The sequence below is a fragment of the Grus americana genome, chromosome 9 (genome assembly GCF_028858705.1).
Source record: "Grus americana isolate bGruAme1 chromosome 9, bGruAme1.mat, whole genome shotgun sequence".
Taxonomy (NCBI): Eukaryota; Metazoa; Chordata; class Aves; order Gruiformes; family Gruidae; genus Grus; species Grus americana.
In genome coordinates, this window is record NC_072860.1 from 19225964 (window position 1) to 19242794 (window position 16831).

At 40.2% G+C, this 16831-nt stretch overlaps 1 protein-coding gene across 14 annotated transcripts in view; it reads left to right on the forward strand.

Moving 5' to 3' along the window:
* Nucleotides 1-16831, forward strand: part of MCF2L2 (MCF.2 cell line derived transforming sequence-like 2) — a 178992-nt gene that overhangs the window by 129001 nt on the left and 33160 nt on the right. For all 14 annotated transcript variants that reach the window (XR_008578250.1, XM_054835054.1, XM_054835048.1 and 11 more), the window contains 6 exons: nucleotides 222-288; nucleotides 1830-1945; nucleotides 3240-3309; nucleotides 8181-8273; nucleotides 8782-8874; nucleotides 12496-12621. Coding sequence is in view for 13 of the 14 variants with exons in the window: in XM_054835054.1 (XP_054691029.1) it covers nucleotides 222-288; nucleotides 1830-1945; nucleotides 3240-3309; nucleotides 8181-8273; nucleotides 8782-8874; nucleotides 12496-12621 (565 nt within the window). In the remaining variant the exon portion in view is untranslated. The remainder of the gene's footprint in view (nucleotides 1-221; nucleotides 289-1829; nucleotides 1946-3239; nucleotides 3310-8180; nucleotides 8274-8781; nucleotides 8875-12495; nucleotides 12622-16831) is intronic.

The window sequence follows — 16831 nt, forward strand, 5'->3', positions numbered from 1 at the left end:
ATGTGCTGAAATAATAATAGTCCAAGAGATGTTTAGGACTTTTAAGCTTATCAACAAGGCACAATATTGAAGTATGGAGAAATGACCTTCAGAGGTTTGGGGGTTTTTTTGTATTGTCAGAGGCATAAACAGGAATATGCAAGTATACAATTTTTTCTTTCATGTTTGCTTTTTTGAACTGTTGGTAAACATTATAACTCTCCACCTTTCTTGTCTTTCAGCCACATAATCAATGAGCTAATAGAAACAGAACGGGTTTATGTAGAAGAACTCCAAAGTATAATAGAGGTAAGAAACTCTTTCGAAATGACTTCTGGTGCTTGACCTCTGAAGTTATCGCTGCGGGACCACATCCTTTGTGGGCTGAGCTCTCTCACGTCCCACCTCGTGTTTAGAATACACAGGCCCTGTTAACAAGATAGCTCAGCCTTGGAGATGGAAAATGAGAAGATGTTTTTCAGCCTGGAGAAAAGGCGGCTCTGGGGAGATCTAATTGCGGCCTTCCAGTACCTGAAGGGGCCTACAGGAAAGATGGTGAGGGACTGTTTATGAGGGAGTGTAGTGACAGGACAAGGGGTAATGGGTTTAAGCTGAAAGAGGGTAGATTTAGATTGAACGTAAGAAAGAAATTCTTTACTGTTAGAGTGGTGAGGCACTGGAACAGGTTGTCCAGGGAGGTTGTGGATGCCCCATCCCTGGAAGTGTTCAAGGCCAGGTTGGATGGGGCTTTAGGCAACCTGGTCTAGTGGAGGGTGTCCCTGCCCACAGCAGGGGGGTTGGAACTAGATGATCTTTGAGGTCCCTTACAACCCAAACCATTCTATGATTCTATGATCTTTCCTCAGGACTTAAAGGAAGAGACATCTTTTCTGACCCCAGCCCACAGAATGATAGAAGTTACATGGTTCTCAAAGTTAGGCACAGAGGAATAGTTCATAATGTACCTTTTCAAAATATCACCAACAGGCCTCAGAAACAGCACCCTTGGTTTCCATGGGGCCAGGCACTGAATTTCTGTGAAACTGGGTTTGGAAAACGATTGAGGAAAAGGAAGGCCCTCGTCTCCCTCTTGTTTATTGTGCCATGCAGTGTCTGAACACAGAAAGAGCAGCTCACACTGCAAATACAACTCTTGAGCTTTTGAAACTCGTAGGATACCAGCATACTCTGTGTGTGTGGAGTCTGAGGTCCCTAGTCTGTGGGAGGATGGAGGCCGAGGAGGGCTCGGTCATGCTTATATTTGTGTGGGACTTGAAGGACCGAGTAGTTTCTTTTTTACAACCACGTGGTTGCTTTTTTATTGGCTGACAGCTCTGATAATTGATATATTCCTCCTGAGTTTAAAATCTGCGCTCAGAATGTTCTTCTCTCAAAGTTTTTACTGAAGAAACGCAATCCAGTTTCTACAAGAAACAACTAAATAATCAAGCCAAATACCACAGTTCAACACATAAATCCAGACTAACCCTTTTGCAAAGAAGCAGTGTAGCATAAAGTTATGTTTCTATCAAATTTAGCAGTTTTCATCCCTATGTGACTAAAATGGCTTTTGAATCCTAGGGACATAATTTAATTTTTTGTGTTGATCCAGTGATCTGTCCATTTGTGGTTAAAAATGTCTTTGCACAGCTATCAGGGGTAAAAGCTCTGGGGAAAATTAGAAGCAACTGAAATTCATGGGAGCAACAAAAAAGCTGGCATAGGAGAAGCCTTTGTATGCGCTGCTGAGAACAAAAAGGACATAGATTTTGGGGCTTTTCCACGTCTCAGACAAAGTACTTCTTCCCTGGTAAAAACAGGCTGGTTTTATTTTCTACTCTTCTCTGCAGGGGTATGCCTCAGAAATGGACAATCCCAATTTAGTACATCTGATTCCATCTGCACTCCAGAACAAGAAGGAAATTCTTTTTGGAAACCTCCCAGAAATCTACGAATTCCACAACAGGCACGTGGGAACCGGTGGTTGTCCTGCGCCCTCGGGTGCTACTGTCATTTCTACTCCCTTTATGTGGGGCGCTTTGTCCCACTCACACGTATGCAGGCAGGAAAAGTCATCCTCACTTCGCATCTGTGTGTGTCCTGTAAAACCCATGTGTGAAGAACACCTCCGAGATCATCTATTTCACCTTTTTCGTGAAAGATTATACCCTTTTGTGCATTTACTAGTGATTTCCCCTGGCATTATCCATTTTGAATGTCCCTCATGGCGAGTATTTTACCACCTCTCTTGGTACACTGGTAGATGTGACAGGGCTAAATCCTGATGCTCGTTCTCCAGCAAAACTCCTCTGAGAGGAAGTTTTCTTAATGTTCAGCTTATTTGTCATATATTTCTGTTACCACATCAGAAGACATAATATACTTGATAGCATTTTTCTTAAGGAATTTTATCCTTTACATGATTATAAACTTTACCAGAAGCCTTGTGATGTAGTCCCCGTAACTACGGACTACTAATTATGAACAAGATTAGCCTCTTTTTGATCCTCTTTCAAAACACAAAGCTTAGGGCTACTTCTGTAAATGTCCTGCTTTTCCTAGCCTTGATTAAGTAAAACTGGCTGTAGGCAAAGTGAGAATTTAGGAATTCTTTTGGATACTAATTGCTCCTAAGATGTAACAAACAATTGAACTAACTAACTAACTAAATCACTCTTTTACAAGTGTAAATAATATGCCAGAGTAGTTGATACATAGTAGAAAAATTCTTTTCCAGTTTACGTTTTTTTTTGAAAGAGTGTATCTTCCATTTGGAGAATGACTTTCCCCTCCCGGTGCAAGCCTGGTCTTTCTTTCCCTAAAGGCGTAGTGCATTGACTGCCACTGCTGAAGCCTTTGGACTACATCCCATATTTTCACTGCTTGCTGATTAGGCAACTGCGTCTGACAGAGCTCTTCTGTCTTTCCTAGCTGTTCTGAAAAAATCCTCATAACCAAATGGGAAGGAGGTGTTTGGGCTACATATTGGCAACAAATCTCAACAGCCAGAGGAAGCAGATGTATCAGATGCTTGTGAGCAGATGAAAACATGATAATATTGGTGATTCAGGCAATCAGCTGTGAACCACATCTCATTTTTCTAAAATATATGTATTTTTCTTTGTGTGTCAGAATTGTTACCTTCCCCATTGAATCCTCTTACTACAAAAACATAGGCTTTAAGCTGGATATACACAGAGGCTAGCACACAGTGTGAGTGGGATGTTGCATTACTGTTTGCTTTCCTTTTTCCCTTTCAGGATTTTCCTTAAGGAGATAGAAAATTGCATTGAAAACCCTGAGCTTCTTGCCCGATGCTTTTTGAAAAGAGTAAGTAAATCCTTTTGCAGGTTTGTATGAATATCTATGGTCTTATCCTACAGTACTTACAGATTTACTCCTATCCTTTCACTCTGATTGCTTTTGTGAATGAGGGAAATTCACATAAGCAGATATTCCAAAATTAAGCCACAGTTAACAAGTGAGTATTCTGAAATCTGAACTTTTACCTGGTTTACTGACAGGAAGAGATCTGTTACTAGTGTATTTTAAGCCCTGGTTGAAAAAAAAAATAAAAGATCAGTGAAATCAGTGACTAAATGCTTCTCGTATCAGACAAATCTATACCAACAATCTGATGTATCCCAGACACCACCTTACTGTAAATAAGCAGAGAACGGTATCACAGCAGATTGTTCTGAGGGCAGACAGTACATCCTGTTCCTGCCTTATCTTATCTCTTTTCTCTGAACCATTCAGGAGACTTACTCCGTAGAACTGGTCCAGCAGAGTCTACCACCTTCCTTGCGTGGTGAAACCCCACCAGCTCCATAAGACTCTGTGAAGTCGATTCCTGTACTTGCTCACGTAATTCAACAACCAAGTGGGATTCTCCCCACTGGTATGAAGTGGTGAGGGTTAGCTGTTTGTTTAAAAGTAGAGTGAACTCAGTTTGTGAGAAAGCCCAAAGCTGGTGGGTGGCTTTGGTCAGACGCATGTGTCTTTGTTTTCTGTGACTTTTGGTGCCTAAGATCTGCAACTCTTTCCTCCGAGAGCTCCCAGTCGTGTCGCTCCCCCACCATCTCCCCCAGTTAGCGTGGCTGTTAGTTCTGTTTCCTATCACTTAACAAAAGGTGCTTGTTTATATAGGGCTCATTCAGAGGCTCTGCTAGTAAGAAAAAACCTGTTTGGGTGGGTTGCTGCCGTTTTCATAGTCTGACAAAACTGTTTGCATAAGATCCTGTGTTTTGCATGGGAAATGGAAGAGGCGTGAGAAGTGGGAAAATCTGTCGTTGTCTCTGTAGTCAGAAGTACCTGCTGCTTCCGCTGTGTACTACATCTGCTTTTCCAGGGTACATTTTGAATCTTTTTGCTACAAGGTGCTGTATGAAATACAGACAGATTGGGATGAAACATAGGTACCCCGGTTGCCAGAGGTGTCGAGCACTGCCACATCTCTAAGATTTCAATGGGAATTATGAATATGGGATACTTCCAAAGGGTAGGTCCCCAGTTTACAAACAGGTCAGGCTGAAGAGCATCATATGGGTATAAATGTGATTATAAGTCCGCTGTATTATTTTCTGTTTAGCAGTGAAATATTTAGAACTTGAGTAAATTACACTACTGAGGAATATGTTGTTATCCTAAGATTCAGATGCTGAGCAGGAAAATATTGTGGTGAAATCGATATGCAAAATAGGATAAACGGTCTTTGAAGAATGAAAATCTTTGAAATCCAAAAAGCATAAAATAGTCTGTATGTTGCAAATATCCCTGGATTTGAAGACAAAGAGAAATTCTTGATACAGAATTGATCCTGTAATTCTGCAGAAAGTTCAAATTCCATGTTTAAATTTTATAGCTTATGTCTCTCTGTAAAAACAGCCGTTGAGCCCAGTTCTGCTCACTATTCTACCAATATGAAATCAGCAGCACTAAAGCTATGGTTCGGGTATGATGAAGTGAAAGAAAATCAGCCCCTCTGTCACCTTTGCATATCAGTTTTTATGCCCTAGTCAAACAACAGTAAATCTATTGAATAAGAGGTTAAATCATGCATTCGGTTTCTATTTCAAATTTCGCGCTAAGAAAGCAAAAGCATCTCTCCTGAGATGTCTCTGCTCACACAGTAGCACCTTTGATTCAAGAATTTGCCCTTGTGTTCTGTTTTTAGAAGAAGCCACATTAAATCCAGAAATTTGTTGTTTCTGTTGGACTGCCTTTAGGAGGCACAAACAAAAGTCTGGTTGTGTGTTTGTGTTCCCCATGATCTGGCAGCTTTTAATGTCTTCCTGCTGAGCAGAGGCTTCTGGCTTGCCCTGTGAGTTATGACCGAGCTTGCTTTGGCATGGGGGAAACTGAAATGGCTGCTGTTCAACGTGATGCTGAGTTCTGGGAGGAAACTCACATTGTTGCAGATTCATTTCTCCATTTCTCTTTCTTTATATGGGTGTAACCATCCTGCCACAACATCGTTTTGGGCCTGTGATTAGAAACAGACTGATTTTTAGAGTCATACTTGAGGAACATTACCCTGTCTGATCACACTGGGACTTGTCAGCCATGATTCCAGAGCTGCTTGAAAGTGTCCCGAGAGCTGCGGTGGGACATCCTGGTGCCTAAGTCCCTCCATCCCCTGACAGTCATTCTTCTGCCATGTCCCCACACATTCTCCCACCTCCACCAGTGCCACCTGGTTAGCCATCACCATGGATGTGAACCCTTCTTCTCAGGTGATGGCAGAAACAGTCTGTGGAGTCCCAGCCTATTTCTCCTCTCTGGTTTCTCTCCTGGAACATGTTAGCAGAATCAGGTGAAAGATGAGCCAGAAATGTCCCTCTTCTTCTCCCTCCCACTTTGCCTGACCTTCTTAGGGCACCAGCTTCGTATGAACTAAATTACAAGTAAGCCGGCTCAACTTTGCCCACATTGCAGCTATTATACCATTACCAGGATGCTTGACTTCGCTTAAAGCTCTGCGTGGCAAGGACTGCACAGATGTTCAAAGAGGGGAGGGATGTGTACTGAATGCCTGGGGGGATGGGTCTTCTAGTGCTTTATCTGCAACAAGAGGGACCCTCTGGGCTGATCTGCTAACCGCAGGGCTGGGAAGAAGGAAAGCTTACCAAACCAAGGCAAAAATGCCCAGGAAGAAACAAAAGGTGAGTCAGACTGCTTACCAACATGTGCCAGGTGAGGTGCCTGGCAGGAGTGACTCACTGTGGATTACTACTGTTTTCTTATTCATATTGCTAACCTTGGAAAAAAGAGAATCATTTAATAGGAGCCAGAAGTTGGGGGCATTTGGTCATTCAGCATTTAGGAAAAGGAAGCTATCTGTGAAAGGACTGTAGCAGCTGACCAGAAACCTGTGAGTTGGATTCAAAGGGCTAAATTCTAATCTGAAACATAATTTATTCATAAATCAGCAGTCAAAAAGATAATTGGAACTGTGCATATATGCCATGTGCATGAAAGCTTAAAAAGATCTTGCGATGCAAATCACCGTGGAAAGGAAAAGCATTACAGGAGAGATGAGCGTGGTGTAAAAGTACCAGCAAGAAATCAGAACCTCTGGATATTTTAAGACTGGGATTTGAGTCATTAGGCAGTTAATTATTTCTTGGCATTTTAGAGTCTGATCCTAGTAATTTCATCAGGTATTTCTTATTCCTTACACTGTTATAAAATGTAAAGCTGTATTTAAAGATGTAAGTATCTGCTTGAGCTGATTTAGGCAGTAGTAGATTGCATTGGCATAGGGTGGTTCCACTATGACAAATTACTGGTAAATTGTTGATCAATTTACATTTGCTTTAAATTTAAATTGGTATTTTTCTCTTACTCCTAATAGTGTTCTTGACTGTTGCTATCCCTGTTTCCTTGCCCAGTCCAATTAGGTTCCTCTAGGCCAGGAACAAATTGTAATGCTTGATTACACTTTGTTACTACTTTTAGTTTTGTGGATTTTACCCCCTGCTAACTTTCCTCCAAGGCAACACATACAAACAATTCTATTTGTGTGAAGAAAATGCTGAGCTTATTTTGAAACAGCACGATTAATACCGTATTGAGTCGCAGTGGAGCTTTTCATATTGCATAATCCTTAACACAGTAAGGTGTTGCCTGGCATAGCTCTGCTTTCACATCTGATTCATCGAGGTGACGCCAGTATAGGTCTATAAAGGAAGACAGCAGCGGTACTGATTTCTTCTAGTAACCCTGTACAGAAGAAAATGCTTCCCCTGCGCCAAGAGGCTATAGGCACTGCCTAGTGTGCTGAGAGCACAGAGGCAAGAGCCAGGAATTCCCAAGATTTATTTTTGGTGCTGTCTTTGATTCACTGAGGTCATGTCCCCCAGGACAAGTGCAGACACAGATGGGAAGCTCCCAGCCGGTCAGATACAGCCAGGAAATCCTGCTTAGGAATCGGTACGGCTCTGCTCCATGGTCCCATGGGTGCAGGGCTTCTGTGCTGATCGGTGCAGTTAGTGAGCCCAGAACCTGGCAGAGGAACACCCATCTGTCTGCACCCACCCATATATTCTAGGGAGCTTAAAATATATCTCTTCGGGCTTTTATAGAGATTGCCTTTGTTTTCACTGAAGTCAGTGAGATATTTTGCCGTGGACTTCAGTGAGAGCACCTGGCCTGTAGTCAGAGGTAAATAGAGGTCGGGTGAATCCACCCACTTCTAATTCGGATAGGACAGAGTTTAAGTGCTTCCCCCTGCCTGGCCCAGGACACTAACAAGACAAACTTGCTGCTTTTTAATTCATCCTTTTACTATTGAAAACCAACACTATTTTCAAAGTGTTTTGAATGTGTAAGCCTTGGCTGAGCAGTGAGCATTGTTAGCAATTACTAGTCTGTGCCAGCACTGTTAACATTTACCTTTCTAATGTTTTGTTTTGAAACCATGGATTCCCCTCTCTAGAAGATAACAATTTTGCAATTAGATTATGTGTCTTCCAGTCTCCTTGCTTTGTTCAAAAAGTGAGAGAAAAAAAATGTACTTTCAGGTGTATTTAACTTTACAGTAGTAAACTTTGGTAGCTTCAGTATATTTTTTACAGAGTTAATCACCATGAGTGAGTTAGTTCATGTGTTAGGATGGAAGGTAAGAAAAAGTATGACTCAAAGCAGATGCTCTGTGGATTCTTTCTTCTCACCTTACTTAAACTCTCTTTTTCTTGCAGAAAGAGGACCTCCAAATATATGAAAAATACTGTCAGAACAAGCCAAGGTCTGAAGCTCTCTGGAGACAGTGTGGAGACAGCATCTTTTTTCAGGTGGAATTTTATTGCAGACTAGCAGTGCAAGACCATCAAAGCTTGTTTTCCTTCTGTAGCTCTTCTCTCTTAAAAAACTCAGAGAAGTATACAGACTTTTCTGCATGCTTCTCATAGTGATGGCAGGTGCTCAGGATGTGTCAAGGTGCTCTCTGCAGGAGACTAAGTAGGTAGAGTAGCAAGTAGCTTTCCTGGACAGGAGCCTGACTCTTCAGGCTATACCTAAACCAAAGAAGTTCTGGCTTCTTTGCAAACCCCAGATGATTGCAATCTTATGAGCAAGGCATGCCAGATTTTGACACTAAGTTGAACCTAAACATTAGCTCTTGTTTAGATATATTTTCACTGTGGCATAAGTAACCTGGAAACTCCTATGCAGATTGAACAAATTTCTTTCTCAGTTAATTCACAGATTTATAATCTTCAGATTACCAAATGATAATGATCTTGGTGTCTTGCCTGAGCTTCAAGAAACAATAGTATTTTTCCTCCTTGTTGTCTGTTACAGGAATGTCAGCGTAAATTGGATCATAAGCTCTCGCTTGATGCTTATCTCTTAAAGCCAGTCCAGAGGATCACCAAGTACCAGTTGCTATTAAAGGCAAGTTCTCCATGACAGTGTGAAGAATTGTAATGCATAGCTTGCTTTACTGACAGAATTGCATATCAGCATTATTTTCTGAAGGATTACCTGGAAATAAATCCTTTCTTCTTCAACAAATACTTTGTAATGCGAGGTTGTAAAATGGTAACAAAGAGTCAAAGAAAGGACTTCTATTTCGGAATAAGTACTGCTATTACTTAGCAGTCCTTATATACTAAGCAATAGCAGTATATTATTTTATATATATATAAAGTAATATTTTATGTAATAAGTATTTATTGTCTTATTTATCTTTAAACAGAAATTGAATTTTGCTTTATTGGATCAACGTATGGTCATACAGTTTGAAAATGGGAACTGACGCTTTAAATCCTGTCTCTGACATCTGTCCCTGTTTAACAAAACTCTTTCAGCTCTCTGAACTTAATATTTTCCCATGGTTGTGACTTAAACCTTTCAAAAGGAGCCACTCCCTTTTGGTGCTTCTGTTTTAAAGACCCAGCTAGGAAGAAATTGTAACTTTTCCACAGGATGAATATGGGAACTTCCCTCTTGATTTGGTTGGACAGTGAGTGGTCCATGCTTGAAATTCTGGTCTGAACTGGGCAACAGGAAATATATGCTCTCAAACTAATGACATTTTTTGAAGATGGTGGCTTAGATTTCTGTCTTCATCTCCTCAGTTCTTAAAATTAATATTTACTGACTTTTCTTATGGGAAGGTCATGAAGGTAAATTACGTGCTGTTCTCAAGCCTCTGGACTTAGTGTAGTGTTGTGTACTGTCATGAAACCTAGCATGAAATTTGCAATGAAGATTTTAGGCTGCAATTTTATTTGCTAATAGATACCGTGGCACTGATCAAATTGTGCCAGTTTAAGCCACGTGAGGATGTGGCTGGCCATTCACTTGCGCAGTATTTCTGTGACCTATTTATTGACTTTACGCAAAACTGTAGAATCCAAATATTGAAGGGGGATATTAATAAGATGCAACCACTAATTCCAGTAGATTTAAATCAACATAATCCAGACGTAAATTTGGCTCTATTTCTTGAAACTATTCTGTGAGAGTGAAGAAAATGTCAAGGTCTTCAGAAGAACAAGAGTAAATCAGATTCTACTTTTAATTTAAAATATGACTGTAAATAAAACCAAGATTAGATCAAGGAGTAAAATTCTCAGGAAAAACAGGTTGCAGCAGTTGGGGTTGAAGCTGGTCAGACCAGTTTTGTACTCAGCAACAACACATTGGCACTGGCATTTACTTTGCCAGGGTGAATGAGATCTGTGAAGATGGTGCACTCTTTCCCTGGCAGCAGAAGCATTTAAGAGTGTAGGAAAATGGTAGTCAGTGAAAAATTGGTAACAAACAAGTGCCTAAGAAGCTGTGTGCCTTGAGCAATTGGCAGACTAGTTTTAAATTCTGGGTCACAATTATTGCAAGCCTTTGGTTTCAGTCAGTTTAGTTGATATTATAAAGCACCATGCCCACTATATAGAGAGCAGGGATCCATCCTCGTCCTAGAAATTGTGCAACAGGTGCTGTAGGAATGCATCCTGCGTTTACCTTCTAAGCCCTGGTCACCCAAGCACTTGAGGAGATGCTGCTGCTGTTTGGGGTTTGCAAGAACTACTTTTTTGCAGCCTGGTTTTACAGGAACACAAGTGCCTCAGCTTTTGGATTAAATGATTTCCAACCTCAAAATGTGGCTGAAAATTATATGCCTGAATGAAAACCATGTCAATGGCCACCCCTGTTGAAGGGACCTAATTCTTACTATAATAAAGATTACTAAAGTTCGTAGAGTCTTGATTCATTCCTAGGTGTATTTCTGGAGTGTAGTTTCTGCTGACATTGTAGTCAGCATAAGGAAATAAAACTAAAGTCACTTACTGTATCATTCTTAGTGAGGTGCGGTTATTACAAGAATTTATTAGTTTCTTCACAGCTTGCATTTCTGAATTGAAAATTGCATCCAACCAAACACTTCTTTCCTTCCACTGGTAGATATATAGGGCAGGGACAAGTCAATAATGACCACTTAAAGGGTTATTGGGTTATGAATTCTGTCACTGGAACTATTGTCTCATTAACAACCAATAATCATATTCTGTCAGCTGATTAATGGATGTAGATTCCTAGCATCAAAATCACAGTAATCAGTTATCTTACTACTTTTGGTTACAGTCATCTTACTTTTTCTGTTTAATGGTAGGAATCCTGATTGGCTTTTGTTTCAAATTCTATGGTGTAGTCTTGGGATCTTCCAGCTGCTCTGAGATTCAAGTCTTCTCAAGACTGTACCAACCATATGTGGGTTTGTATCTGTTAACCTTTTCTTCCCTAGATGCTTTTAGCAAAGATACAGAGTCTGATTCTGATCTCAGGTGGATACTCATTGGCAGTAACTGCTTTCTTTACAATATGGTGGGGAAAAAACAATCTGTGCATCTGAATCAGGTTCAGGACTCCTCTGTGGGCAGAAAAGCAAGAGGCAAGGCAGTTAATTTCATTTAAAATTAAGAGTTTAGTGTCTTCCAGGATTTGCATGGGTTATAACCGCTGGTTACAAGAAGAGAATTAACTCCTGAGCTATGACTAGAAGGAAAAGACACAATAGAAATAAGAAAAGTCATCCCTGTAAGGAACTGTACTGGGCTATATAAGTAGTTGGCCCTAAATATTTGGAACTCTAAATAGGATCTCAGTACGTGAAGTGAAATTGTGCCCTCAAAAGGTTTTGTTTGTCTGTTTGCTTTGGGCACATGCTTCTTAATTTCTGCAGAAGCAGAATATTTCAAGCATAATATAATGTTTGATGAATTTTTGCTAGAGGTCAGCACTGTTCTTCAAAATTACTATCTCTCAAAAAAGGTTTTCAAATTTGCAAATGTAGATTGTAGTGCAGACATAGAGCATACCAGGTGGGGAAGATTTATAGTAATCTGGCCTATTCCTCCCCCCCCCCCAAAAAAAAACCCAAACCCAAAAAAACCACCAGCTGAAAAGCTGTCATAGATTAAAGAAGCTTCATCTAATTTAAGGAAGAAAGATTTGTGAGATGATTTCAACATAAGTTTACAAGCATCTACACAGGAAGTGACTGCTTCTCATGCAGAATTTCTTTATGCGACAAGAGCTTGCTAAGACCTGATGAGAAGAATGTCACACCTGCCAAATTCAGAGTAGAAATTAATTTCTATTTTTAACAGTGGTTAAAAGTACCTTGTGGAACAAATTGCAAAGGGTAATGGTGAATTCTCTAACACCTGCAATCATTATGTTAAGATCAAGTTTCTTTTCTAGGAGATGTGCAGTAAAAAAATGCTGGATGTAATTCTGCAACATGCAAAAAGTTAATTGTAAATATCTCAGAATGGTCCTGTCTCATCTTAAATGAACCCATAGAATTTGAAAATGTCCAAAAGATCAAAATGTATATCCTCAAGGACAATCCTGGTGAATGTCCTGTTTGGTTCTGTGTTTGGATTTTTTTTTCCCCCCTATAATTCTGCTATTTTGTCTATGCAGCACAAATTTCAGGGAGGATTGTTTAATGGTGGTTTCCACTATAAGAAGTTTTCAAGTAGTTTTCATATTTTTTTTTTTAATCAGGAAATGCTGAAGTGCAGCAAGAATTCAGAGGGTACCGCTGAATTGGAAGAAGCCCTGGCCACGATGCTTGATATCATCAAATCAGTAAATGACTCCATGCACCAGATAGCAATCACAGGATATGAGGTATTATTTGCTGTTGCTATTACTCTGGTCTTGACCCATCCAATGTTCCTCTCATCACTGAGCATGCTGTGCCCATGCCAGGACCCTGTGCCACGTTCTTGAAGGATGCTACTCAGTGGCAAAAATACACGTCAACATACGTGTCATTTGGAGCTGGAGGTGTGAGTGTGGAGAGGAAGTGGGACAAATGTGGTACTTCTGAGTAATCACACCCAAAACACATTTGTCCATGAGAGGTATCAACTACGACAGATGTAGCTTAAGAAATTTGCTGAACCTTTGTGACTGCTATGCAACTCAAGTATTTTCAAATCTTTTTTGCACTTAGGGAGGAAAATTTGGCTTCCATTTAAAGTAGGTAATAGACTCTATCCCAGTGACTGGCAAACTCATTATCTGGAATGCAAAATAACCACAGTACAAATCAAAAGGCCACAAATGCATATATCTCTCTGCTGAAGCTCCATTGAAGTTATATGACTTTCAAGAACTTGTGTTGCCTACATAAAATGAGCCCTTAAGTGATAAGTGGTTGACACGTAAAGGAGAAACACGTCTGGTGAAATGAGGCCTGAGGATGATGTGGTTGTCCATTCTGAAATAGCTGCAGGGTGAAAATGTCAAGAGAAGGGAGAAAAAAAAAAAGTACTGAGAAGCTGGGTTCAAGTTATTATTAGATCAGAGTAACAGGGTTTAGTCTGGACACCAGAAAAACAGTATTTTGTGCAGAATGTGGCTTCCTGAGAAAGCGCTGGGGTCTATACTGGCTGTGTCTGGGTGGAAAGAGTTATTTTGTGTTTTGTAGGATGGAGTGGCTTCAGGAGTTTTAATTTCTATAGTTCTTTCTCTTGTGCAAGTGCATCTGGTAGCTGAGGAAGCCATGCTCTCTGTCAGCATTATTTTATAAATGAATGTAACTGCTTGCTCAGCTGTATGTCATAGATCCACATCTGTACAGTTGGAGATGCTTCTGTGGATTGTGCATTACATTTGCCGTGAGAATATGAGTTCTCAGCCTGCAGTAGCTGTACTGGGTTGAATGCAAAGCAGTGGCCACCTTGTTAAATAAGTGAACACATAGACTAGCTGTAGTGCCTGTGGAACAGAGAAACGCCACAGGTCCTAAGGATAACTTAGGTCTCCCAAACCTGACAAACTTAAGTAAAGCATATACTTTACCCCAGTCTTCTGCGCAGCTATGAGTGACACCCGTTATGAATTGATCAGTGGGGTCTTGCGCTGTATGTCTTTGCAGCAAGAGTTTGGTTTAGATTAAGAATATTGCATTGTTTTCCTGCTTAGTTTAGATTACCAGTATCTTTTTAATATGATTTCCCTGTAATTTTCAGTTTTTCCAAGTTTTCTCAAGGTAGGAGAAGCCTACTATATTATTTGTTCACTAAACAGGAATAGTTCATTAGCTTTTTAATTTCTCCAACATACAAGGTCAAATCCAGCGTTTGACTGTTTCTGCCATTGAAAGTTCTTACACAATTCTTTAGAAATATCTCTTCTGATGGAGCAGAAATGCTATATGTTTTTGAATCCTCACTGAACAAATCTTAATTTCAGTAACACAAAAAACCCACTGGTCTTAAAATGAAATATTTTATACTGGTGTAATTGGATATTGTCAGTTATACATTTTATTTAAATGTAGAGAGAGAAGCCAACAGATTAAAGTGACTCGCTACAGATGAGGATTTGTCCCAATATATTTAAACTACTACTGATAAAACCTCTAAAGCTGAATAGTAAAATAATTTTAATTCTGTATGGCTTATTCCTATTTGTGTTTCCTGAGAATGAAAACAAACCGGGTTCACTTTAGTAGTCAGTTTTCCTTTTAGGTTTTCTACTCTTGGGAAGCTGGTTTGTTTTATTTAAAGCCAGTGGTAAAGCTTGTTTTCACTTTTCCATCTCAGTAGACAACCTTTCCCGTGTAGCACTTTTGTTTTGTGAATAGTTTTTCCCGGAGCAGTGTAAATGAACATCAAGACACATCTCTGCTGCTTTCAGGTATCTCAAACTTTCTTTTATGGACTTCCTAGGGACAGGTGTCTTCGTCCTGGTGTCACTGTTCTCAGCAGTAGTTTTGCTTGATGTGACTTTTGAGTCACTTGTTGCAGTCACCTGCTGGCTCCTCCTGTGGTTTCCAGCAACTGCTGCACAAACTGGAACCTGCACATTGCCAAAAGTGTTACCTTGCTCCACAGTTTCTCTTTTAAAACAATCAAGTCTTCATTTGTATTTACATGAAAGACAGAACTTTTCCTGTGTGGTTTTTTTTGGTTCGAGTCTGTCTGGTTTCAGTACTGGTTCTTTTACAGCCTTCTAGGTCTCAGGAGAAATAGCTTGTGAAATCTTCTCTAAACCATTCAGGTTACGACTAATTCTGAGTGTCTCAGAGTTTCATTTTAAAAAGACTCTTTAAAGCCTGGATATCATTATTGCAGACTTGGATCAGTCAACATGGGCATGGGAAGCTCATGGATACAGCCCATCTTTTACTTCCCCAGTTTCCACTGTTTCTGATTCATCCTCAGAGACAAAGGTAGCTTTCCGCCTGTGTTTTCCAGTTTAAATGTATGTAGTTACAGCAATTTTACAAAAAATTGGTTTTAAGCAGTTCTGTAAGGAATGGGCAGAAGAGCTTCTCCAAGAAAGGTAACACATTATCCTGAGCGGAGGGGATCTATCCAGATTCCTATCCATATAAACATTGAGGTCATCCTTTTGCCTATTCCTTACTTTCAAATCTCAGAGTAGTTTTGTACTCAGGAATTCAACAGAGCGTTCCTGTTCCTTTTCAGCTTCTACTTTTGAATTTGCCAGCCTTCCCTGAATTGCCAGATAGTAGCTCCAAGGACTAGATTTTTGCCTCGGCTTTGTTAGTTGAACCAAAAGACATGACAAAGTGGCACATGGCTGCTCTATAGCCTGATGCTGATGGCATTCCTGAGATGGTTTGTTACATGATTATTAAATGGTGTGAAAGTGTGAAAGAGGATGAACCCAATAATTTCTTTGCCCTGTCCCACCTGTCCCAGGTGCTCAGCTGTGATGCCAAATGAACACCTCCCATAACTCATGAAATTGCACCCCATCTTGTGGAGTCTTTCTCACACAGGCATGATAGGAATACTTGCCTAGAACACCTTTCAGAGCAGGATATTATGCCAGCAGAAAAGCAAGTTTTGTGGCAGCTAATGAATGCTCCTAATTGCATAGGATATTCTGCTTCTTGGACCTGTGCACATGAGACTTGTGGAGCTGAACTCTTGTGTAAGAAATTGCTAATGTGTAAGTTTGGGGTTGGTTTTTGGGTTTGTAGGGTTTTTATTTTTTTTTTTATTTTTAGGCAAAGCCACAAAAAAGTAGAGTAAAGCTTGGAGAGCAGAAGTTTTAGAGATGTTTCCTACTGTCATCCTTTGTATACAATCTGGCCTGGGTAGTTTGTCCATGAGTTATGCAGTGCTTACGCCATTCATATGTGTCTCTTATCTTCCATAAACATGACATGCAGTGTATTGCTCAAGCAGGGAATAATTATATTTGAGATAATGATCAAATCCTCCATTTTAAATAAACTTCCTTTAGGACAAAATATTCCTGTCTACTAGCACAAGTTACCAGAAAAAGTGTCCGCCTCTCTATTTGCTGTCCACACTGAAGAGAGAGTCCAGGGCTTGTGGGCTAATATTCACAGTCTTTTGTGGGATTGCTACAGACTGCCATCCCTGTCCATCCTCTTCCTCTGCAGGGATAGCCTCCCTTTTCGCTTGCTATAATCCCAGTCCTAGATCCAAGATTGAAGAGACAGATTTATCACAAGAGTTGAAATGAGCTTCTGGATCTCGGTGCCGTATTGAAAAGTGCCTGGAGTGACAGGAGCCTCTCACCATTGTCAGAACCATGTAGAAAATATGTCTGTTTGGGTTTTTTCATTTAGCTTTACATCTCATCGATATGCTTTTCACAGGCTTGCAGTTTACACCTTCATACACATATAAATACAAACAAACACAGTCCTGTATGCACAAATAAAAAAATCCAACTCTGTAGATTAGAGATGAGAGACTGTTACAGAAATTATGGAGGGTTTTTGAATGCTATGAAGTGTCTAATAATACCCTGATATGGAATGGAAAAGTACCTAATCAAGCCCTGGTTTTGCAGTTGGATCTAGGGTAGAGGATGGGGAGTGAGA